Here is a 22,973-nt window from a genome sequence, read left to right on the forward strand (position 1 = left end):
GGTGATTTTCAGAACTGAATTAAGATTTACAAGTTCCCAAACCCCCTTGTTCAGGCAGTGATGTAAAAAAAAAATGCAATCTGTGTGTCAGTCACGGGTTTATGAATTGCACAGGTCTGTTAAATTGGTTGTTTTTGGCTGGCATTAGGAGGGAGTCATTACTAACCCCCTCATTTCAGTGACTGGCAGCACCAGGTTGCTCCAAGCCCCATCCAACCTGGCCTGGGACACTCCCAGGGATCCAGGGGCAGCCACAGATCCTCTGGGAAACCTGTGCCAGGGCCTCCCCACCCTCCCAGCCAGGAATCCCTTCCCAATCCCCCATCTGTCCCTGCCCTCTGGCAGTGGGAAACCATCCCCCCCTGTCCCCAGTCCCTCTCCAGCTCTCCTGGAGCCCCTTCCAGCCCTGGAAGGGGCTCTGAAGTTTTCCTGGAGCCTTCCCTTCCCCAGGCTGAACCAGTTTTGGTTCCAGCTCAGCCCTTGGGTTGAATCCAGCTCAAACCATTTTGCCTCTGGCAGAGGAAGCTGTGAGGGGTGGATTTGTCCCTCCCTGGTTTTTCCCAAGCCCCAGTACAGTGGGAGTGAGGACAAAGCATCAGTTCTGGGGAAGTGAAGGGGCTCAAGGCTTCAAGCAGACAATGAGGAGGGCAGGGGATCTTGGCCCGTGGCCCCTGCCCTGGCACCACCAGTCCCTTTGTGCTGCCCTGGCTGGGGCAGGTTTCACTCAAAGGCCCAGCTTTGCTGAGCTTTTTCTTTTTTTTTGGAAAAGGAAAAGCCAGGAGGTTTCAGTGTGTGCTGGGGATGCCATGGAAACCAAGTGAGCCCTGGTGGAGGCTGCTGGAGTCACCTCTGAGCCCCCAAACTCTGGCAGAGGGGTGTTTGTGCTTTAATGCAGCTCATTCCAGTGCACAAATCCAGCTGGATTTGTCAGCCTGTCCTGATCCAGGATCCTGTCCAGCCCTCCCAAGGGCTGCTCAGCTGAGGGGGGAACCAGAGTAACCCCCAGGACATTTCTCCAGGGTTTCCCAGGGATCCTGTCCCTGTGTCCCTGGGCTGTCCCCAGCACTGGGTGATCATCCCACTCATCACCACAGCAGTTCAGACAGGTTTGCTCTCCCTGAACACCCAATTCCCAGCTGGGATAGAGTGGGGATAATGCACTGCTGGGAGTGCCTCAGTGACAGTCCAGCTGCAAAGGCTCTTTGCTCCCAGCAGCACCCCCAGCTCGGGTCTGCATCACCTCAGATGGCAAACTCTGAGCAGGATTGGCATGGAAAAGCAGAGCTGGGAGTGCCAGGGGATGGATAACCTGGGTCCAGGCTGTCCCCCAGGGTTGTATCTGGATCCTTGCCTTCATGCACTGCTGGAATTTTGGTCAGAAGTGAGTGTTGGAAGCACTGGGTGAGGCACCAGTGGCTTTTGGAGGTGCAGGATGCCTGAGTCAGTGTTCCCCCTGTCAGGATTTGTCTGGTTCTCATCAGGGAAGTGCTGCTGTCTCCAGGGAAGTGTCCTGACCAGGCAGGTCCTGCCTGGTGTGTCAGAGCAGGCTTGGAAAGGGCTCCTGTTCCTGGGCAGCACAAGGTTCCAGTGCCCTGGTGGTGCCTGTGTTCCATTTCCAGTGCCTCAGTGAGATTTGGGGTGGAAACAGCCCAGGCAGATCCAGGGAAATCAGCCCTGGCAGGAGCCAGGCCAGGCTCTCCCTACAGTTAATTCCTGAGGGAAATAATAGTTCAGAGAAATCCTAAACATGCCCTGTGGAGGTGCAGCACCCTAATCCAGGGGCTTGGATTTGTGGATAGGATCCTGTCTGGGGGCAGTAGAGTGGAACTGGGAGCTGTCCCTGCCCCTGTGTCCCGGGTCAGCACATCACACCCCGAGTGAGGAGGAGGCAGTGGCACCCTGAGCCCTGGAATCATGGAATGGTTTGTCTGGGACACCCCCCACTGTCCCAGGGTGCTCCCAGCCCCATCCAGCCTAATCCTGGTGTCCCTCCTGCCTCTCCAGCCCAGCAGGTTTGTGCACCTGCACCTCACACCTCTCACCTTCAAGCCAAGAGCCAAACCTGAGCTCAGCTGGAGCCCAGGGTGGTCCATGGCCGTGATGCAAAGCAGGAGAACATTCCAGTTCAGGAGCTTTGGGAATAAACTGAGGGATTTGAGCTGCAGCAGGTCTGGCAGAGCCCTGACAGGACACCAAGGAGCAGAGCAGTTACAGGCTGGTCATGGCACAGCCTTGCTGAGCTCCACAGGCTCTTCCCTGAGGGATAAATCCCAACTGGAGCCCTGCCAGCAGGGCTGGCACGTTACCAGTGGGCAGAGCTGGAGCTGCCCGTGGCTCCCTGTGGATTTGGGATGGAATGGGGTGAGATTGGGGGTGGTGATGCACCTGGAGCACAGAAACTCATCTTTGCATCCCCTGCTTGGTTTGGGGTGGGATGGGGGGAGCTGCCAGAGCTGGCTGTGGGTCCAGTGTGTGTTCCTGGCACAGGGAGGATCTGGCCTTGGGTATAAAGTCAGGGAAAAAGGCACTAAAGTCACTGGCAGAACAACATCTGGCTCCTCAGGCTGCTTTGGGGCAGCTCTGGCATTTCTGGTAGCAGGAGGTGGGCTGGGTGCAGAGCACAGGGAGTGGAGAGAGGAATGAGGGAATGCTGGGGGATTCCAAGCACAGGGAGTGGAGAGAGGAATGAGGGAATGCTGGGGGATTCCAAGCACAGGGGCAGCACAGACCCAGCCAGGGGTGAAATCCTTCCATCCAGGGAGAACAGGTTTCATCTCCAAGGATAAATGTAACCCCAGTCCCACTGCACAGGTATTTGGGAGCAAACTGCCAGGGCTGGGGAAAGCCCCCTTTTATCCAAGGAAAGTGTTTCCCTGGGATCAGGCAGGGTCAGCACAGCCCCCATGGCTTCTGGGGTCTGGGGGAGCACCTTGGCTGGTTCTCATTTGTCTTTTTGGGTGAGATTTTGGTTTTTTTCAGTTTGGAGGTTTGTGTTTCTGGTTTGGAGGTTCCAGTGTCCGGTTTGGGGGTTCCTGTGCCAGTGGAGATCCAGATCAGCTCAGGTGGGAGCTGCTGGTGGCACAGCTCACCTGGGCCTGCATCAGCTGCCCTGAGGGACTGGTCAGACTGGTTGGAGCTGGGAACCACCATCCTGCAGCCAGAGCAGGGCTGGGAGTGAGGGACAGTCCTGGGAATGGGGTGGTTCCTGGAGGGATTGGGTTCTCACAGGGACTCACCCATAGGGGCAGAAAGGATCTGAAATGACCACGTATCTTCTACCCAAATCCAACCCATTTCTGTTCAAAGTCAAGTGGGATTTGTTGGCTAGTTTTAACTTTAAAAAATTTAATAATAACTTGTGTGACAGACTGGAGTAGTGCTGGATTCCTGCCAGGGATGGGCACGGACCTTGAGAGGGGTAAACATGAGAAAACAGGGAATTGAAAGTAAGGAGAAGCTGTTAAACAGGGAATTAGTTCAGGAGGAGCAGTGGAGGTGCCAGATGAGTAAAGCTTTTGTGAAGATGGGTCCTGCCAAGGCATCATTCCCTGGGGAGCTTCCCAAGCCCAGCTCTGCCCACGCTGCTGTGAAATGCTTGGCTTGGCACTGGGTTCTGCTCTGGTGCAGCTTTTAAAAGGATGTGCTTGGTGAGGTGCAGGTCAGGGCTGTGGCAGAGCTCTCCTGCCACCCTGAGGGAATGGGAGGGATTTGGAGTGATCCCTGCTCCTCCACAGGCTTTGGGGAAAAAGGCATAAAATCATCAAATCCCACAACAGTTTGGGTTGGAAGGAGCATTAAAGCTCATCCTGTTCCACCCCCTGCCGTGGGCAGGGACACCTCCCACCAGCCCAGGGTGCTCCAGCCTGGCCTGGGACACTCCCAGGGATCCAGGGGCAGCCACAGCTCCTCTGGGCAGCCTGTGCCAGGGCCTCCCCACCCTCCCAGGGAAGGATTTCTGTGCTTCCCTAGAACAGTCAATGCAGTGTGAAAGGGTTTTCCTGCAGAGCTCAGCTTTGCTGGGTCTCACTGCTGGGCCCAGCCCGTGGATCTGGCCTGTCCTGATCCCTGTGCTTTGCTGCACATCCCCTTTGCTGCCCTTGGGCACAGCCTGGAACACCAAGGCCCTGCCCAAATCCTTGGAGGGCTCTGCTCATCCCCCCTGTATTTCCCTCTCCTCCTTTCACCCCATCTGGGGGGTTTTGCAGTGGTTGGGTTTAGTGCAGGCCCAGCTGTGCCTCCTGCTCAGGGAGCTCACTCCAGCAGTCACAGATTCGGGGGGTCAGTCAGTTGGTGGCTCTGGTTCCTGAGGGATTCCCCCTCTGTGTGCTTTGGGAGCAGGGACACCTGGCTGGGAGAGGCTGTGATCCCCCTGTCCCTGCAGGTCACCCCTGTGCCTCCTGGCTTTGCTCCTGCCTGCAGCAGGGCGGGTTTAAAAAGCCAAACAAAAAACACCCCACCAGTGAAAAGAGGGATCCTCTGCCTCCACCCTCCTGCTGGGATCAGAAATCTCCCCTCTTTTCAGGGGAAACTGTGTGATTTGTTTCCATTCTTTGTCCCCCAACCCTTGTTTTTGTGAGATGTGGGTTCTTTTTTGGGAGAAAAGCCCCCCAACAAATCCCCGTGCAGCCCCTTGTGAGCTCCCACCAAACCCCCTCCGAGGTCCACGTGAGCAACCTGGAGCATCCAGAGCCTGGAAAACCCTGGCATTGGGCTCATGTCTGGCAAAAAAGTCTTGTGGAGAGCCTGAACGTGGGGGCTTTTTTTGTTTGCCTTTTCCCTGGGGCTTGGAGCACACGTGCACTGGTGTCACTGGTGTCACTGTGGCAGCCACAGCTCGTGTCCTCCCTGGGACTGGGAGCTGGCTCTGGGATCTTTGTGCCCCTGCACGGGTGTGGTGGTGGGTGAGGGTCCCCCCAGCAGGAGATGAGCTCCCCAAGCCCCCTGGGCACTGAGCTGGTGCTCTGTTGCAGCGGGACGTCCCCCCTGGCCTGCCTGAATGCCATGTTACACACCAACTCCCGCGGGGAGGAGGGCATCTTCTACAAGGTGCCGGGACGGATGGGAGTCTACACCCTCAAGGTGAGTGAGTCACTGTCCTCCTGCCACCTCCCGGGGTGCTCAGGTGGCTTTGGGCTGTTTAAAAACACCTTGGGTTGGGATCTCGGAGTCCCTGGGGTTGGAAAAGCCCTCCCAGCCCAGGGATCCCCCCTGGGCCCCATCCCCACCTTGTCACTGAGTGCCACAGCCAGGCCTTCCTTGGGCACTCCAAACCTCCCTGGGCAGCCCCTGCCAGGGCCTGACCACCCTTTCCAGCAGGAAATTCCTCCTCATGTCCAGATTATCCAGGATAATCTTGAAGAGGGGACTGTTCCCCACTGGCAGGAGCTGGAGTGTGGATGTTCCCTCCTGAGCACTGGGTGTGAGGGCACAGCTGGAGCTGCTCCTGTTACCCACAGGGTGGTTTGCTGATAGCAATCACTGTCCCAGAAATGAAGGAGTAATTAAAATGTCAGTGGAACTTCGGCCCTAAAAGGGTAACTTCATCTTCACTGCTTGTCTCTAGAAATGAAAAATCACCTTTTATCCTCAGTCTGTTAGTAAGACAGAGGGAAAAATATGGGAGGATCTGAGTGGTGTATTTAAAAATAATCTTGTGTTTTAAACACTAGAAGGAGGCCTCACAGCATCCCTGGTTTGGTGTGGATTGTCCCTGCAGGCTGTGCCCAGACCTGCTCAGTGTGGGGGATCCCCCTGGGACACTTTTCCTCTCTCACTCCCTCCTGGACAGAGAAATGGAACCACAGAGTCATTAACACTGACAGCCCTTGTCACCCTCATTGGCCTTGGGTGTGGAAATCACTCCTGGCTCTGGTTTCAGGGGCAGGACAAGGAGTCAGTTGTCTCCAGGTCCGGGGAGAGCTGTTCTCATGTGCTTTTCCCAGCAGGAAGGATTCCCTGTGGGACACACCCAGAGCTGTCCAGCTGTTCCCTCCTGCTGCCTCACACATTCCTAAGGATTCCTGGGAATGATGGCATCAGTTCAGCCTTGGCTGAGGGGGTGGCACAGAGGCAGAGCAGGGCTGAGGGTTGGGATGGGCCACAGTCCATCTCCTCCTGGCTCAGCACCTCTGGGAGGTGCCCAGAGCTCTTCAGGTGGGGGAGCAGGGAGGACATGACCCCCCACAACTGGACAGCTCAGCAGCAGGGAGCAGCCAGCTCTCCTGCCCTGGAAATGAGTGTTGCAGTGTGGATCCCATGGGATCAGCACTAGAGGGCAGGCTGGGCTCGGTGTGGGAGGGATGGAAGAGCTGCTGCTCCCTCTGAGGGGAACAGCCCCAACCCACAGGTGAGTGCAGGTGCTCCCCCCACAGCCTGGGCAGCCCAGGGCTTTCACTGAATCCCAGAATCCCAGAATCTTTGAGGTGGGAAAAGCCCTCCCAGCCCATGGATCCCCCCTGTGCCCCATCCCCACCTTGTCCCCAGCCCAGAGCACTGAGTGCCACGGCCAGGCCTTCCTGGGACACCTCCAGGGCTGGGCACTCCAAACCTCCCTGGGCAGCCCCTGCCAAGGCCTGACCACCCTTTCCAGCAGGAAATTCCTCCTCCTGTCCAACCTGACCCTCCCCTGGCACAGCTGGAGGCCGTTCCCTCTCCTCCTGTCCCTTGTTCCCTGGGAGCAGAGCTGGATCCCCCCCGGCTCCCCCCTCCTGTCAGGGGGTTGCAGAGCCAGAAGGTCCCCCCTGAGCCTCCTTTTCTCCAGGCTGAGCCCCCCCAGCTCCCTCAGCCACTCCTCACAGGGTGTAAGGACCACTCAGGAACCAGTGCCAGGTGTGTTTTCCCAAGGACCTGTGTTGGCAGGTCAGGGGCTGCTCTGCTCTGGTGGGAACAATATCCCATCTAACCCCTCTGGAAGCCCTTCTCCTGTGTCCCGTCCCTCTGGGCCCTTGCTCTGGAGTTGGTGATGAGGGATGGAGAAGTCAGGGAAGAGCAGTTAAAGCCTCCTGTGAGGGATGATGAGGGTGGTGGTAGGGACGTGTCTCCTGCATTGAGTGTTTAAATGGACTCCCAGAGGGCAGCAGAGTGTTTGAGGCCAGCGGTGGAGCAGCTCTGGCTCCGCTCTGGAGCATCAGGAAACCCCTGGCAGATAAAAACCTCCCTGTTCTGGGGGTTGTGCTGCCCAGGGGAGGGGCTGGCCCGGGGGGTGACTGTGTGCCCGTGTCCCCCCGCAGAAGGACGTCCCAGACGGGCTGAAGGAGCTGTCTGAGGGCTCGGAGGAGAGCAGTGATGGCCAGTCCGACTCGCAGAGCTCCGAGAACAGCAGCAGCAGCAGCGACGGCTGCGCCAAGGACGGCAGGAAGAGCAGGTGGAAGAGGAAAGGTGGGTCCCTGTTCTGGGAGTGAGGGGCTGGGGAGGGCCTGGGGGCTTTTATCCATCCCTTCTGGTGCCTTACAGCAATCCCAGAGCCTGGAATGTGCCGTCCCTTCGGAGCTCAGGTGGGATGTGCCCCCTGGGCAGTGAGGGGCTGTGGGTACCTGTGCCCTTTGGAGCTCAGGTGGGATGTGCCCCCTGGGCAGTGAAGGCCTGTGGGTACCTGTGCCCTTTGGAGCTCAGGTGGGATGTGCCCCCCTGGGCAGTGAGGGGCTGTGGGTACCTGTGCCCTTTGGAGCTCAGGTGGGATGTGCCCCCTGGGCAGTGAGGGGCTGCAGGTGGGATGTGCCCCCTGGGCAGTGAGGGGCTGTGGGTACCTGTGCCCTTTGGAGCTCAGGTGGGATGTGCCCCCTGGGCAGTGAGGGGCTGTGGGTACCTGTGCCCTTTGGAGCTCAGGGGGATTGTGCCCCCTGGGCAGTGAAGGGCTGCAGGTCCCTGTGCCTGGGTGGGGTTTTGGCCCCTCCACATCCCAGACCAGCACACCCAGGAACTGCCACTCTGCTCCTCCCAGGCTTTCCCTGCCTTCCCCCCGTGTTCCCTGGGAGAGGGTGAACTGGGGGTGAACAGGGTTTGGGCTTGAGCCACTGAGCTTGGTCCTGTCCTGGTTTGGTCTCCTCTCCCTCCCACACCAGGCCCTGTTTAGGTTTTGGTGTTGGACCCTCTCCAGCCCAGCTGGGGCAGTGGGTGCTGGGGCTGCTCAGCTTGGATGGTTCAGAGGCATTTCTGCCACCTCCAGGTCCTGGCTTTTCTGTGGAAGCAGTGCAGGAGTGCCAAGCAAAGGAGAGGATGGATTTCACTCTCTGGGGTGAATCCTGATGTCACTGGGCACCCTGGGAAGGGAATGTCACTTGTCACAGGGTGCCCTGTCCTGCTGTCTCCCTGTGTCAGGCACAGCAGTGCAGCCTTCATTCCTGACAAGCTGCATTTCCCTCCCTGCCCAGGTCCTGTCAGACCCATCCATTTGACCAACATCTCAATTCTTCCCTCCTTCAAAGCTCTGCTCAGACACCTCTGGGCTGCTGAGATGCTCTGAGCTGAGTTAATGAGAAAAAAGCCCTGATGGCCTGTGAGTCTGTGACATACATTGCTCTGGGAGCAGGGGGGACTCTGTTCACTCCAGTGCTGTTGTTCCCTGTTAAAAATGAGTGTTTCCTCCCTGCCAGCTGGGTGAGGGAGCCTGGAGCCTCCCTGCAGGCAGCTCTGGGTGGCCTGGAGAGCTGGTGCTGCAGCTGCTCATGCTGGAGCTTTACCCCTCAATCCAATATTTTCCTTTTCCCCTCAGTCATGCACAGAATTTCTTGGCCAAAACAAGACATTGTTTAAAACTCATTTCCAGTGCAATGAGACACCTGAGTGGGAGCAGAGAGGGTTCCTAAAGCTGTTACAGGCCTGAACTGAGCTGCCAAACCCTGCCCTGGTGGGGAGTCACTGCAGGAGAAGGGCCAGACCTGGGCCAGACCCTTCCCTGGAGCCACAAGACAATAAAAAAGAAGCATCATGTAGAATTTTAAGCATTTAAAGCACCATGAAAGTACAAAGTTACATATAACTATAAAAAAATGTGAGTATAAAAAACCCCCTAGAAGTAAAACTTGACTCCAGATCCACCCTTTGACAGGAAAGCCATAGATGGTCTGACTGAAATATTTTCATTTCTAACAAATCCTCTCAAAATATTTGGTCCATGAGGGGTTTTTGGGGGCTACTTGCCCTGCACCTCCAATGTTATGGCATTGGGTAAAAACCCCTGAGGGAATTCATGTATCTCTTACAGAATCTTTGTGTAGGAATCCGTGGGATAGATTTGATATAAAGGTTTTGTATATCACAAAAGTGAGAAGGAATGGGAATCTTACCCTGAAATGGCTGCTAAAAGTGCCTCAGACCCGAAACCCAAAAGAAAATGGGTTCAGTGCAAACACAGAAAAGGGGGTTTGCTGCTCTGTGGAGGCTGGTGCTGGTGGCTTTTATCAGGAGTGGCATTTGGACCTCTGGCATAAAGTCATAAAGTGTTGCTGGAAGCCCAGTGATTAGTAAATCAGAAATGAGGGGGGCACTGGAAAGGTGAGGGGTGGCACTGGGTGGGCTTTGAGGTCCCTTCCCACCCAAACCAGTGTGTGTTTCTGAGAAGCCCCCAGGGGAGGAGATGATCTCTCATTCTCAGTGTTTCATTTCCTTCATGGTCTGGAAGGATTCCTTTGGTTTCCTCCTGCAAAAGCTGCAGTTTCATGATCTTGGTACATGGAAAAGCTGCCATTTGATATCTAGAAAGCTGCCATGGGGAGCAGAGTGAAAGCAGGAGGTGGCTTCAGCCAGGGTTCCTCTGCCCAGCCTGCAGTCAGGGGTGAGTGGAGCTGGGAGTGAGGGAATGTGCAGCCCCAGGAGCCCCTGGCAGTGCCCTCCTGACCTGGGGGGATCAGAGTTAATGCCAGCAGGGATCCCTGAGGTCTCTCCAGGCTGGTTTTATTTTCACTGGGTTCATTTATTTGCTCTTCTTTTAACCAGCCAGACGTGACATCCCAATTAGGGAGATTCCTTTGGCTGGGGAGCATCAGCCCTGGAATGCAGCACTCCCACACGGCCTCTTCCTGGGCTGTGCCGACCTGGAGCACACAGAACCTCCTTCCTCAGGGAAAAAACAATCCCAAATCTCACAGTCAAACCCCAGAACAGCCCAGACCCGGCTGGAATTGTCCCGTGGCCCCGCTTGGCTGCTGGTGCTGTGCCACCTGTGCCATGGTGGGGCTTGGAGCATCCCTGGAGCCCATCCCGAGGGTTTGGAGGGAAGCAGAGCTCGGCTGGCTGCTCCTGCAGGGACTGGGGAGGACAGTTTTGCTGTGAGAGGGCAGAGCTGAGATAAAAACCAAGGCAGTGAGTGCAGAGTGGGGCAGGCAGAGAGCAGAGGAGCTCCTGCTCCACTCCCTGAATGTGACAGGGTTTGTGTGATGGGTTTGTGTGACAGGGTCTGTGTGACAGGGTTTGTGACAGGGTTTGTGTGACAGGGTCTGTGTGATGGGTTTGTGTGACAGGGTTTGTGACAGGGTCTGTGTGACAGGGTTTGTGTGACAGGGTTTGTGACAGGGTCTGTGTGACAGGGTTTGTGTGACAGGGTCTGTGTGATGGGTTTGTGTGACAGGGTCTGTGTGACAGGGTTTGTGTGACAGGGTTTGTGTGACAGGGTCTGTGTGACAGGGTTTGTGTGACAGGGTTTGTGTGATGGGTTTGTGTGACAGGGTCTGTGTGACAGGGTTTGTGTGACAGGGTTTGTGTGACAGGGTCTGTGTGACAGGGTTTGTGTGACAGGGTTTGTGTGACAGGGTTTGTGTGACAGGGTCTGTGTGACAGGGTCTGTGTGACAGGGTTTGTGTGACAGGGTTTGTGACAGGGTTTGTGTGACAGGGTCTGTGTGACAGGGTTTGTGTGACAGGGTTTGTGTGACAGGGTTTGTGTGACAGGGTTTGTGTGATGGGTTTGTGTGACAGGGTCTGTGTGACAGGGTCTGTGTGACAGGGTTTGTGTGACAGGGTTTGTGACAGGGTTTGTGTGACAGGGTCTGTGTGACAGGGTTTGTGTGACAGGGTTTGTGTGACAGGGTTTGTGACAGGGTTTGTGACAGGGTCTGTGTGACAGGGTCTGTGTGACAGGGTTTGTGACAGGGTCTGTGTGACAGGGTCTCTGTGATGGGTCTGTGTGACAGGGTCTGTGTGACAGGGTTTGTGTGACAGGGTCTGTGTGACAGGGTTTGTGTGACAGGGTTTGTGTGACAGGGTCTGTGTGACAGGGTCTGTGTGACAGGGTTTGTGTGACAGGGTCTGTGTGACAGGGTTTGTGTGACAGGGTTTGTGACAGGGTTTGTGTGACAGGGTTTGTGACAGGGTCTGTGTGACAGGGTTTGTGACAGGGTTTGTGTGACAGGGTCTGTGTGACAGGGTTTGTGACAGGGTTTGTGTGACAGGGTTTGTGTGACAGGGTCTGTGTGACAGGGTTTGTGTGACAGGGTCTGTGTGACAGGGTTTGTGACAGGGTTTGTGTGATGGGTTTGTGTGACAGGGTCTGTGTGACAGGGTTTGTGTGACAGGGTCTGTGTGACAGGGTCTGTGTGACAGGGTTTGTGACAGGGTCTGTGTGATGGGTTTGTGTGACAGGGTTTGTGTGACAGGGTTTGTGTGACAGGGTCTGTGTGACAGGGTTTGTGACAGGGTTTGTGACAGGGTCTGTGTGACAGGGTCTGTGTGACAGGGTCTGTGTGACAGGGTTTGTGTGACAGGGTCTGTGTGACAGGGTCTGTGACAGGGTTTGTGTGACAGGGTTTGTGTGACAGGGTTTGTGTGACAGGGTCTGTGTGACAGGGTTTGTGTGACAGGGTCTGTGACAGGGTTTGTGACAGGGTCTGTGTGACAGGGTTTGTGTGACAGGGTTTGTGTGACAGGGTTTGTGTGACAGGGTCTGTGTGACAGGGTCTGTGTGACAGGGTCTGTGACAGGGTTTGTGTGACAGGGTTTGTGTGACAGGGTTTGTGTGACAGGGTTTGTGTGACAGGGTTTGTGACAGGGTCTGTGTGACAGGGTTTGTGTGACAGGGTCTGTGTGACAGGGTCTGTGACAGGGTTTGTGTGACAGGGTTTGTGTGACAGGGTTTGTGTGACAGGGTCTGTGTGACAGGGTTTGTGACAGGGTTTGTGTGACAGGGTCTGTGTGACAGGGTCTGTGTGACAGGGTTTGTGTGACAGGGTTTGTGTGATGGGTCTGTGTGACAGGGTTTGTGTGACAGGGTCTGTGTGACAGGGTTTGTGACAGGGTTTGTGTGACAGGGTTTGTGTGACAGGGTTTGTGTGACAGGGTTTGTGACAGGGTTTGTGTGACAGGGTTTGTGTGACAGGGTTTGTGACAGGGTTTTTGTGACAGGGTTTGTGTGACAGGGTTTGTGTGACAGGGTCTGTGTGACAGGGTCTGTGTGACAGGGTTTGTGTGACAGGGTCTGTGTGACAGGGTTTGTGTGACAGGGTCTGTGTGACAGGGTCTGTGTGACAGGGTCTGTGTGACAGGGTTTGTGACAGGGTCTGTGTGATGGGTTTGTGTGACAGGGTCTGTGTGACAGGGTCTGTGTGACAGGGTCTGTGTGACAGGGTTTGTGTGACAGGGTTTGTGTGACAGGGTTTGTGACAGGGTTTGTGTGACAGGGTTTGTGTGACAGGGTTTGTGTGACAGGGTCTGTGTGACAGGGTTTGTGTGACAGGGTTTGTGACAGGGTTTGTGACAGGGTTTGTGTGACAGGGTCTGTGTGACAGGGTTTGTGACATGGTTTATGTGATGGGTTTGTGTGACAGGGTTTGTGTGACAGGGTCTGTGTGACAGGGTTTGTGACAGGGTCTGTGTGACAGGGTCTGTGTGACAGGGTCTGTGTGACAGGGTTTGTGTGACAGGGTCTGTGTGACAGGGTTTGTGACAGGGTTTGTGACAGGGTTTGTGTGACAGGGTTTGTGTGACAGGGTTTGTGTGACAGGGTTTGTGACAGGGTCTGTGTGACAGGGTTTGTGTGACAGGGTTTGTGTGACAGGGTTTGTGACAGGGTCTGTGTGACAGGGTCTGTGTGACAGGGTTTGTGTGATGGGTTTGTGTGACAGGGTTTGTGACAGGGTTTGTGTGACAGGGTTTGTGTGACAGGGTTTGTGTGACAGGGTCTGTGTGACAGGGTTTGTGTGACAGGGTCTGTGTGACAGGGTCTGTGTGACAGGGTTTGTGTGACAGGGTCTGTGTGACAGGGTCTGTGTGACAGGGTCTGTGACAGGGTTTGTGTGACAGGGTTTGTGACAGGGTCTGTGTGACAGGGTCTGTGTGACAGGGTTTGTGTGACAGGGTCTGTGTGACAGGGTTTGTGTGACAGGGTTTGTGTGACAGGGTTTGTGACAGGGTTTGTGTGACAGGGTCTGTGTGACAGGGTCTGTGTGATGGGTTTGTGACAGGGTTTGTGTGACAGGGTTTGTGTGACAGGGTCTGTGTGACAGGGTCTGTGTGACAGGGTTTGTGTGACAGGGTTTGTGTGACAGGGTCTGTGTGACAGGGTTTGTGACAGGGTTTGTGTGACAGGGTCTGTGTGACAGGGTTTGTGTGACAGGGTTTGTGTGACAGGGTTTGTGACAGGGTCTGTGTGACAGGGTCTTTGTGACAGGGTTTGTGTGACAGGGTCTGTGTGACAGGGTCTGTGTGACAGGGTTTGTGTGACAGGGTCTGTGTGACAGGGTCTGTGTGACAGGGTCTGTGTGACAGGGTCTGTGACAGGGTTTGTGACAGGGTTTGTGTGACAGGGTCTGTGTGACAGGGTTTGTGTGACAGGGTTTGTGACAGGGTTTGTGTGACAGGGTCTGTGTGACAGGGTCTGTGTGACAGGGTCTGTGACAGGGTTTTTGTGACAGGGTTTGTGTGACAGGGTCTGTGTGATGGGTCTGTGTGACAGGGTTTGTGTGACAGGGTTTGTGTGACAGGGTTTGTGACAGGGTCTGTGTGTCAGGGTTTGTGTGACAGGGTTTGTGACAGGGTCTGTGTGACAGGGTCTATGTGACAGGGTTTGTGTGACAGGGTTTGTGTGACAGGGTTTGTGTGACAGGGTCTATGTGACAGGGTTTGTGTGACAGGGTCTGTGTGACAGGGTCTATGTGACAGGGTTTGTGACAGGGTTTGTGTGACAGGGTCTGTGTGACAGGGTCTGTGTGATGGGTTTGTGTGACAGGGTCTGTGACAGGGTCTGTGTGACAGGGTCTGTGACAGGGTCTGTGACAGGGTTTTTGTGACAGGGTTTGTGCTCATCCCCACATCACACAGGAAGTGTGCTCAGATAACATCACCAGCCACTTCCTTATATGTGCAAAAGCAAGTGCTCTGCCAGCAGCCACAGGGACACTCTGATTTTGGGGGGGCCGGGAGCCCCGGTGGGTCCGTGGCCCCACATGGGACATCTCTGGAGCCAGGCTGGGAGCAGCAGGAATGCTCATGGAGCGGCTCTGGGCACTGCCCTGGGCAGGTAAGGGGAGGGGGGGCTGTGCCAGCAGGGAGATCTGGCACAGTTCTCCCTGCAGGGGCCTTTGGGTGCCCGTCAGAGGTGAGACAGACCCCAGTGTTGGGCCGTGGAGTGAAAGAGCTGCTCGGGGTGGTCCGTGGAGTTTGGGGGTGAGAACAGCTCCTCTGGGACACGGGGCTTGTGGGAACGGCCTCAGTGGCACCATGGGGGAGTTTCAGTTGGATATTGGGACAGTTCCTTCCTGGAAGGGGCTGTCCAACCCTGGCACAGCTGCCCAGGGCAGGGGGGGAGTCCCCGTCCCTGCAGGGATTTCAAAGCCCTGTGGAGGTGGCACTTGGGGACAGGGGTCAGTGGTGGCCTGGGCAGTGCTGGGGATGGTTGGACTTGGTCTCAGAGGGCTTTTCTCAGCCAGGCAGTCCCATGATTCTGAAAGGATGCTGGTGAGACCCTTTGGGTTCTGTGGTATTTTGAGCAGTCCTGAAAGTTCAAGTGTGACAATGCCTCAGTGAGGTGCTTTCAGCAGCACCTCAGGAACGTGGTGTGGGACAAGCTGCAGGTGGATGTCCTGAACACAAAACACAGTTGGAATCGTGGGTCTCCTCCAGCAAAGCCCAGCCCAGGTTTCCTGTGTAACTTCAAAGGAAAAGGAGCAAATGAACTGGGCAGGGTTATGGATAATCCTTCTCCACTGGCCAGTGATCAGCTTGTCTTGAATCTTTACACAACCAGGGGGTCCCTCCTGGCTCCCAGGCTTCTGTTTAACCAGATCAGTGTTCAGAGTTGTGGCAGTTTGAGCCACATTAGGAATCCAAAAAGTATATTTGGCAAAATGTCAGGCACTGAAGAGAGGTCAGGAGATCTGGGTAAGGCTAAAACAGGTTGTGACCATAAACTCCTCTTATGTGGGGCAGCGAAGGAAAATACCTGGAGGGGTTAAAGTCTGCACTGTGCTCACTGCCAGTGGCTTGGGAAAATGGGAATTAGGGATGAGACACTGCCTGAGGTGTTGTGCATTGTCTGGTGGCATGGAGGTGACCCCTGGGAGTCACAGGAGGGCCAGGCCACAGCTGGAGGGTGGCACCTCTTTGCTGTAGGAGCTCTGTGTGGCTCTGGGTGTCCCCAGCAGCCAGGCTCTGCCCCCTGCCCCAAAAACAGCTGCCAGAAACAACTTAAAAAAAAAAAAATAGAGTTCTGTTTGGTTTCTGTGGCTTTGTTTCTTCCTGCTGGAGAGATTTGGTAGAAATATCAGCATTTCTAAATGCAGGCAGTTCCTGCCCCTGCACGTGACTGGGGAGGAAGCTGCTTCCCCGGGGTCACATTGTGCAATCCATCCACTGAGGGGGAGCACAGCTGTCCCTTCTGCCTTGGTTTGGGTCAGAGCTCTCTTTAGAGCTTCTCCTCAGGCTGGTGTCGAGTCCAGCTGTGCCCAGTGCCCCCTTGGCCAGCTGTTTGTGCCCTGTGACAGAGCCGTGGGCTGGCTGGTGTTTGGGGAACCTGCCACCTTTTGGCATCTCTGTTTCCACAGCCCCAGGGGTGTTTGGGGCAGCTGAGGGGGTTTGTGCCTCACACCTGGCACTGTCAGGCCTCGGTGGCAGCACCAGCCCCATGCAAATTGTGTGTCTCTGCTGGGACTTGTCATAAACACTCTGAATTTGGTTGAATTTCCTGTCCAACCATTATTTAAAGTGGAAGTATGATGTATAACCTAGAGATATATATATACACATACAGACACACAGACTGTTGGATGTGGGGACATGAGGACTCTCCAGGGGGGTTGGTGGGAGTTGCAGTGTTTGCCCTGAGTGACCAAAAACATCTGGATTCACCAATCTGGGATAAAATGCTTTTATCCCTCCTGAAGTGGGGTTTTTGAGCAATGGGTGTCACTGCCCTGTGTTCTCTGCAGAGCAGAGCAGTGTGCCCAGGGGGGCACGAGGCCAATGGCCCCAGGGCTGTGCCAGCACTGCTCCCACCCTGCCCAGGGAGGTTTGGAGTGCCCAGCCCTGGAGGTGTCCCAGGAAGGCCTGGCCGTGGCACTCAGTGCTCTGGGCTGGGGACAGGGTGGGGATGGGGCACAGGGGGGATCCATGGGCTGGGAGGGCTTTTCCAGCCTCAGTGATCCCGGGATTCTGTGAAGCAGCATTTCTCCTGCACTGTGCTTTTCAGAGCCCCCGAAATGGCCTCTGAGTAACTTTGGCATCAGTGGCAGCAAAGTTCCAATTTCCAGTGACATTCCCAGCTGGGCCCTTGTCTTCACCTGTGAAGGACTCCTAGCAATAAATAACACATTTATTATCCCAACTGCTTCCTTTGCTTGTCCTCCAGGAGGAGGGTTTTCCCGTTCCCTGTTTCTGGTGGGGGATGTGGTTCCCTGTGGATGCTGATGCTCTGATTAGTGTCCCGTAACAAGCTGCAGTTTTTATTGTGCTCCTTGTCAGTTGTTTTTCTTATCAGTCAGATTTGCTCTGTTTTGGTCATTTGTGGGAAATGAGGTCTTTTAAAATGAAGAACACGTGTCAGTGCACAGACATCCCTGTCCTTACTGACCACGGCCCGGGCACACTCCCCGTGCCCTCAGCACTTCTCCATCTTCCAGGCCAGGGGTTTGTAGAATTATGGAATGGTTTGGATTGAAAGGGACCTTAAAGCTCATCCTGTCCCACCCCTGCCATGGGCAGGGACACCTCCCACCAGCCCAGGGTGCTCCAAGCCCCGTCCAACCTGGCCTGGGACACTCCCAGGGATCCAGGGGCAGCCACAGCTCCTCTGGGCAACCTGTGCCAGGGCCTCCCCACCCTCCCAGAGTGAGTTAATAGCTGAAGAATTAGATAATAGTTGAAGAATTAGTTAATAGTTAATCCTTTTCCTCCCAAAACATGGCTTGAGGCAACTTCCTGACTTTCAGGAGCATGGAAGGCCCTGCTGGTGCTGCCGCCAGGCTGCAGGAGCCGATGGCTCGGGGACTTTCCACTCTCATTCCCAGTGTTCCTGGCAGCCTGGGAGCCTTGTGCTGCTGGTTCCCATGTTCCTCTGGAAGCAGCTGATGGCTCAGAGCAGGCAGCTCTCAGTAAGTGAAGCAGAGGGGAGGATGCTCTCCCTGCCTCTCCCTCTGTCCCCCGTCCTGTCCCAGCAGTGGGATGTGGGGAGACTTTCCCCTTCCCTTCCCAGCAGCACATTCCCAGAGCCGTGGGGAGGCCATGGAAGTGGGAGTGCCTGGAGCTGAGGCTGCCCAGCCAGCTGCTTTTAGAGACGTTCTTCTCCTGCCAGAGTTTAGTTCAGAGGCTCGGCCGTGTCTGTCTGGGGAGGGGGAGTGTCTCTGCCGAGGGCAGGATCTCTGAGGGTGCAGTGCCGGGGAAAGGAAGGGAAGAGAAGGGAAGGGAAGGGCTTTGTCCTGTTCCCAGTCCCTGTCCCTGTCCCTGTCCCTGGCAGTGCCTCAGCCCTGGGATTCAGCTCTGACTGCTTCAGCTCTCACTGCTTCAGCTCTCCCTGCGCAGTTCCTCACTGGAGCAAACAACCCGAGCCTTGCCTGGTTCCACGACCCTGCGGCCGTTCTGGGGCCCAGGATCCAGGGAGGAACAGCCCCAGCCAGGAGTGGGCACAGAGCAGGGTTTGTGGTGCTGTGTGTCCCCTCCAGAACCGTGAGTACCTCAGCTCTTCCCTCGATCCCACCCCGAGCTGTGGATCCGTGGTCGGGGCGCGGGACCGGCTGTTCCGGCTGCCCCGTGTCCATGGGAGCTGCTGCTGCTGGGCCCGGGGGTGTGTGGGGTCACAGGCAGGGCTGGAGCCTCCTGGGCTGTTTGTAATGTTGCAGATTAACGAACATGGGCTCGGGGTGTGAGCTGGAAGTGCTGCTGGCAGTGAATTCCACATGAGCTCCTGAGCGAGCGTTCCCATCTGGAGCGAGTCGGGAAGAGTTAATCCCAAACAACTGGGGGAGGAAGAGCTCAAATAGCTTCAGTTTGATGGGGGCTGACAGTGGTGGCTGGGAACTGGTCTCTCAACGGCAGAGAAGAAGCTGAATTTAATCTTGGCTAATCCCTGGGAGTGTCCAAGGCCAGGTTGGACGGGGCTTGGAGCAACCTGGGCTGGTGGGAGGTGTCCCTGCCCATGGCAGGGGTGGGACTGGATGGGCTTTAAGGTCCCTTCCCACCAAAACTGTTCTGGAATTTGATGGTTCTGAGTTTTGACAGTGCACCCTTGGCTGGGTGTGTTACCCCTGTGCTGGCTCCTGGATCAGAGGCCACGGGACTGGATGCTCTGCACAGGATTCCTGCCCTGGGGAGCTGGGGGTGGTTTGTTTAAGTGGCAGCAGGTAAAAGCAGAGAGGGGAATGCAGGGAAACAGCTGAAGTTCATCTCTACTGGCTGTCCTTTGACCCCAGATTTAGGACTGGGAGGCACAGGCCTGTATTTCAGCTCCGTGCCCTGGAACTGGGGGTAAATGGGATCACTGGTGTTGTGTTGTCCTCGTCACTTCCTCTGGCTAAAATTGTTTTGGGGGATCCCTAAGTAGTCTGAAATAACTGTTTCCAGGTCAGCTGTGTGGTTTTAGGAGTGAAGAACGTGCTCCTTCCTGGGGTGACAGACCAGTCTGGGATGGGATGTTCCAGGTGTCCCTCAGGAAGCTCCCTGTGCCCCAGGGAGATGCTGTGGCTCGGGAACACACGTGTCCCCAGCACCCTGTGGCCTCACAGGCAGCCACCAGCACCACTCAGAAAGAGAAGATGTTTTACTGAAGGGTTCTGTAAAGAAGCAGAAGGTTCTTCACTGTACCACCCAGGGGGTTTTCACAACCCCCTGCTGCCCCAGGGGCTTGAGAGGGACAGAACTGTGCAGGGTGGGTTTCACTGCAGGTGTGACACTTCCCAGAGCAAATCCACAGCGAGTTCCACTGACTGGGTCCTCTGAAAAATAAACTGCTGTTCCAAATGCAGGGACACCAATCACAGCAGGCAGCAGAAGGTGCCTCGAGCTCTGTGGGCAGCTCACACTTGGCAGCACCAGATGAAGCTTTGGGGTCTGACAGGCTCCTCAGGGACGTGGCACAGCTGGAGAACCTGCCTGGCAGAGAGTGCCACCAGTGCCTCCTGTGTGTGTGTGTGTGCTGTGCTGCTTCAAATCCAGGCATTCCTGGGAATGCTGTGAGTGACCAGGGCGGGCAAACCCACTGGGGCAGCTCCACGGGGGCTCTGGGTTTGTTTGCTGTCAGTGCTGGTTTGGAATTGCTGCTGTAGAGCCCAAGGGCTGGGCTGTGGGATGGGGTGAACCTGTTCAGGCTGTGGGATGGGATGAACCTGTTCAAACTGCTGGGCTGTGGGCTGGGGTGAACCTGTTCAGGCTGTGGGATGGGATGAACCTGTTCAGGCTGTGGGGTGGGTGAACCTGTTCAGGCTGTGGGATGGGTGAACCTGTTCAAACTGCTGGGCTGTGGGATGGGGTGAACCTGTTCAAACTGCTGGGCTGTGGGATGGGGTGAACCTGTTCAGGCTGCTGGATTCGTGCTGCTTTTCCATGGATCTGCCTCCACTTCTGCTTCCACAGTGCCTTGCTGGTCCTTAAACCCATAGAATCATTGAATCCCAAACTGGTTGAAGTGGGAAGGGTCCCTGCCCGTGGCAGGGGGTGGGACTGGATGATCTTTAAAGTCCCTTCCAACCCAAAGCAGTCTGTGATTAACCAGGGACATTTCTGTGCTCCTCAAAGCGTGTTTTAATGACTTCCCTCCAAGTTTTCCATGTGATACATCTGGATCCCATTAGCTGTTTCAAATTGGGTTATTTTAAGCTTAAGACTGCTCACAGTTGGAGGGGGGGGTTGTATTTTTAGTTCAGCTCAACTGTACTTCCAGCCCAGCTGAGCAAAGGGCAGCTTTTCGTTGTGGATGTGTCGTGGGGCAGAGGAGCCCAGGGTCACCCAGCCAGCCCTGAGCAGGACCTTGGGATGGCCCTGGATCCCTGGGAGTGTCCAAGGCCAGGCTGGATGGGGCTTGGAGCAGCCTGGGCTGGTGGGAGGTGTCCCTGCCCATGGCAGGGGGTGGGATGGGATGGGATTTAATGTCCCTTCCAACCCAAACCATCCCTTCCACCACTGCCTTTGGATGACACCTCCAGGGCTGGGGCTCCAGCACTGCCCTGGGCAGCTGTGCCAGGGCTGCACAGCCCTTCCCAGGAAGGAATTGTTCCCAGTATCCAACCTGAGCCTCCCCTGGCACAGCTGGAGGCTGTTCCTCCTCCTCCTGTCGGGTCCAAGGATCCCTGGATCCCTCCTGTCTTTACCATTTGCAGCAATGTACTGCAGTTTTCCTAAAGGAATTGTTATCCACTCATCTTCCTCAGTCAGTTCTTGGTGAGTAAATCCCACTGCTCCTCCTCCTGCCCAGTTTCTGTGTGTGAGAGGAGTGACTGAGCAGTGCTTTGGGGGTTGTAGGGAACAGGCAGAGCAGCCCCTGGGGTGTTGTCACATCAGTGCTGCTTTCCAGGGTGCATCCTGTCAGCATTCCTGCAGCTTCCCTCAAAGCACTGAGCATTTAAAGGCACCAGGAGGTAGGATCTCAGCTCCACATCCTTTTCAGTTTGTAAGAAAGCCAGAGTGAAGACAGATATCCCACACAGACACAGCCTGTGCTTGGCAGCCCTTGGTGTGACTCCAGGGTTGGGTTATTTTGGTGGTTATTTGAAGTGGTGATTCTGCTCTCTGTGCCCTGTGTCACCTCTGACCGTGGGCAGGGATCACCTGGGGGTGTTTAATCCCCTTAGGGACTGTTGCATGACCCCTTCCTCACCCAGACCCTTCAGTTCTGCTGTATTTCCTGCCCTTCCAGAGGCTGGGGTTGCCCCCTCTGCTGTGTGTGCCCCTGAGAACCTGCTCCCTTCAGGGAATCTGAGCCACACGGGAGAGTTTCACCTTTTATAGTTCATTGTTGCTAATTCTGTGTGTTCTGCTGGAATCTTGCTCTCTGGTGTTTGCTGTCCCTGCCCTGTTTTTGGGAGCTGCCCTTCTCCCTGGGATCCCTCTGGCTGGGGCTGGTGAAGAGCTGGGTCATTATCTCTTGGCTCCTTCACTGCTTTATTCTGGTGTGTTCAAGAACTAATTGCTTCAGGAAGTGATAATTTAATTGCTTTAGATGGGAATGTGTTTATTGTGGCAGGGGTCACCCAGCATCAAACGCTCTTTTACTCCTCACTTGGTTTCTTTGATCTCTCAGTGTTTGTTTATCCCACAAATTCAGGGGCTGAGACATTCACAGAGCAGGAATTTGCTGACTCAGGGCTTTTCTTTTTAAGAGAAGGCTCCAGGGAGACCTGAGAGCCTCCTCCAGTGCCTGAAGGGGCTCCAGGAGAGCTGGAGGGGCCTGGGGACACGGGATGGAGGGACAGGACACAGGGAATGGCTTCCTGCTGCCAGAGGGCAGGGAGAGATGGGAGACTGGGAAGGAATTCTTCCCTGGGAGGGTTCAACCCTGGCCCAGGTTGCCCAGAGAAGCTGTGGCTGCCCCTGGATCCCTGGAAGTGTTCCAGGCTGGGCTGGATGAGGCTTGGAGCAGCCTGGGCTGGTGGGAGGTGTCCCCAGAGTTGGGGGTTTGGGGTGTCCTGTGCCAAACCAGTTGGTTTGAGCCACACAAGCAGCTGTTCCATCCCCATCCCCAGTTTGTTGGCTCTGACGAGGCTCTTTAAGGGTTAAATCACCTGGAGCTGGATCCAGCCTCACTCCAGGACTCCATCTGGCTTGGACCAGACTTCTTTAGTGTCTGCCCTCACCCACTGGGAATGCACCTGCATTTCTGGGATATCCTGTATATTCCTGTGTTTCTTTTTAAAAAGGAGCAAGTGCCAGTGAAGCTCCACTTCCTCTGCACCCCGTGGGTGTTCCCAGTGCTGTGCAGGACTCTGGGTGTTGTCCCCAGTGCTGTGCAGGACTCTGGGTGTCCCCAGTGCTGTGCAGGTCTCTGGGTGTCCCCACTCCTGTGCAGGACTCTGGGTGTCCCCAGTGCAGGTCTCTGGGTGTCCCCAGTGCAGGACTCTGGGTGTTCCCACTCCTGTGCAGGTCTCTGGGTGTCCCCAGTGCAGGTCTCTGGGTGTTCCCACTCCTGTGCAGGTCTCTGGGTGTTGTTCCCAGTGCTGTGCAGGTCTCTGGGTGATCCCAGTGCTGTGCAGGACTCTGGGTGTTCCCAGTGCTGTGCAGGACTCTGGGTGTTCCCAGTGCTGTGCAGGACTCTGGGTGTTGTTCCCACTCCTGTGCAGGACTCTGAGTGTCCCCAGTGCAGGACTCTCCTTGCCCTGGTGAGGAGCTGCTGTCAGTGAGGGCTCTGATCACAGGTCATTCCAGAGCGACACAGCCACGGCCTGCCTGGAGTTCCCATGTGGATCTGGCTCAGCCTGGAGCTTTTCCTCACTGTGCAGCTGTTTGTGGGGCTGATGACACAGAGATGGAGCTGAGGTGGCTCAGCTGGGGTTGGAGCCACGGGAGCTGCTGTGGGAGAACGTGTGCCTTGGTGGGGAGGAGGGGACAGAAGGGACCCTTCAGCAAACA

At 55.8% G+C, this 22,973-nt stretch overlaps 2 protein-coding genes across 6 annotated transcripts in view; one reads left to right on the forward strand and one right to left on the reverse strand.

The window, feature by feature from the left end:
• The window catches only part of PREB (prolactin regulatory element binding), a 345,777-nt gene that overhangs the window by 29,304 nt on the left and 293,500 nt on the right, over nucleotides 1-22,973 (reverse strand). The window lies entirely within an intron of this gene.
• Nucleotides 1-22,973, forward strand: part of ASXL2 (ASXL transcriptional regulator 2) — a 72,641-nt gene that overhangs the window by 25,236 nt on the left and 24,432 nt on the right. For all 5 annotated transcript variants that reach the window (XM_064651158.1, XM_064651160.1, XM_064651157.1 and 2 more), the window contains exons 3-4: nucleotides 4,971-5,079; nucleotides 7,230-7,377. In XM_064651158.1, the coding sequence (XP_064507228.1) occupies nucleotides 4,971-5,079; nucleotides 7,230-7,377 (257 nt within the window). The remainder of the gene's footprint in view (nucleotides 1-4,970; nucleotides 5,080-7,229; nucleotides 7,378-22,973) is intronic.

This window comes from Pseudopipra pipra, chromosome 3 (genome assembly GCF_036250125.1).
Source record: "Pseudopipra pipra isolate bDixPip1 chromosome 3, bDixPip1.hap1, whole genome shotgun sequence".
Classification (NCBI taxonomy): Eukaryota; Metazoa; Chordata; class Aves; order Passeriformes; family Pipridae; genus Pseudopipra; species Pseudopipra pipra.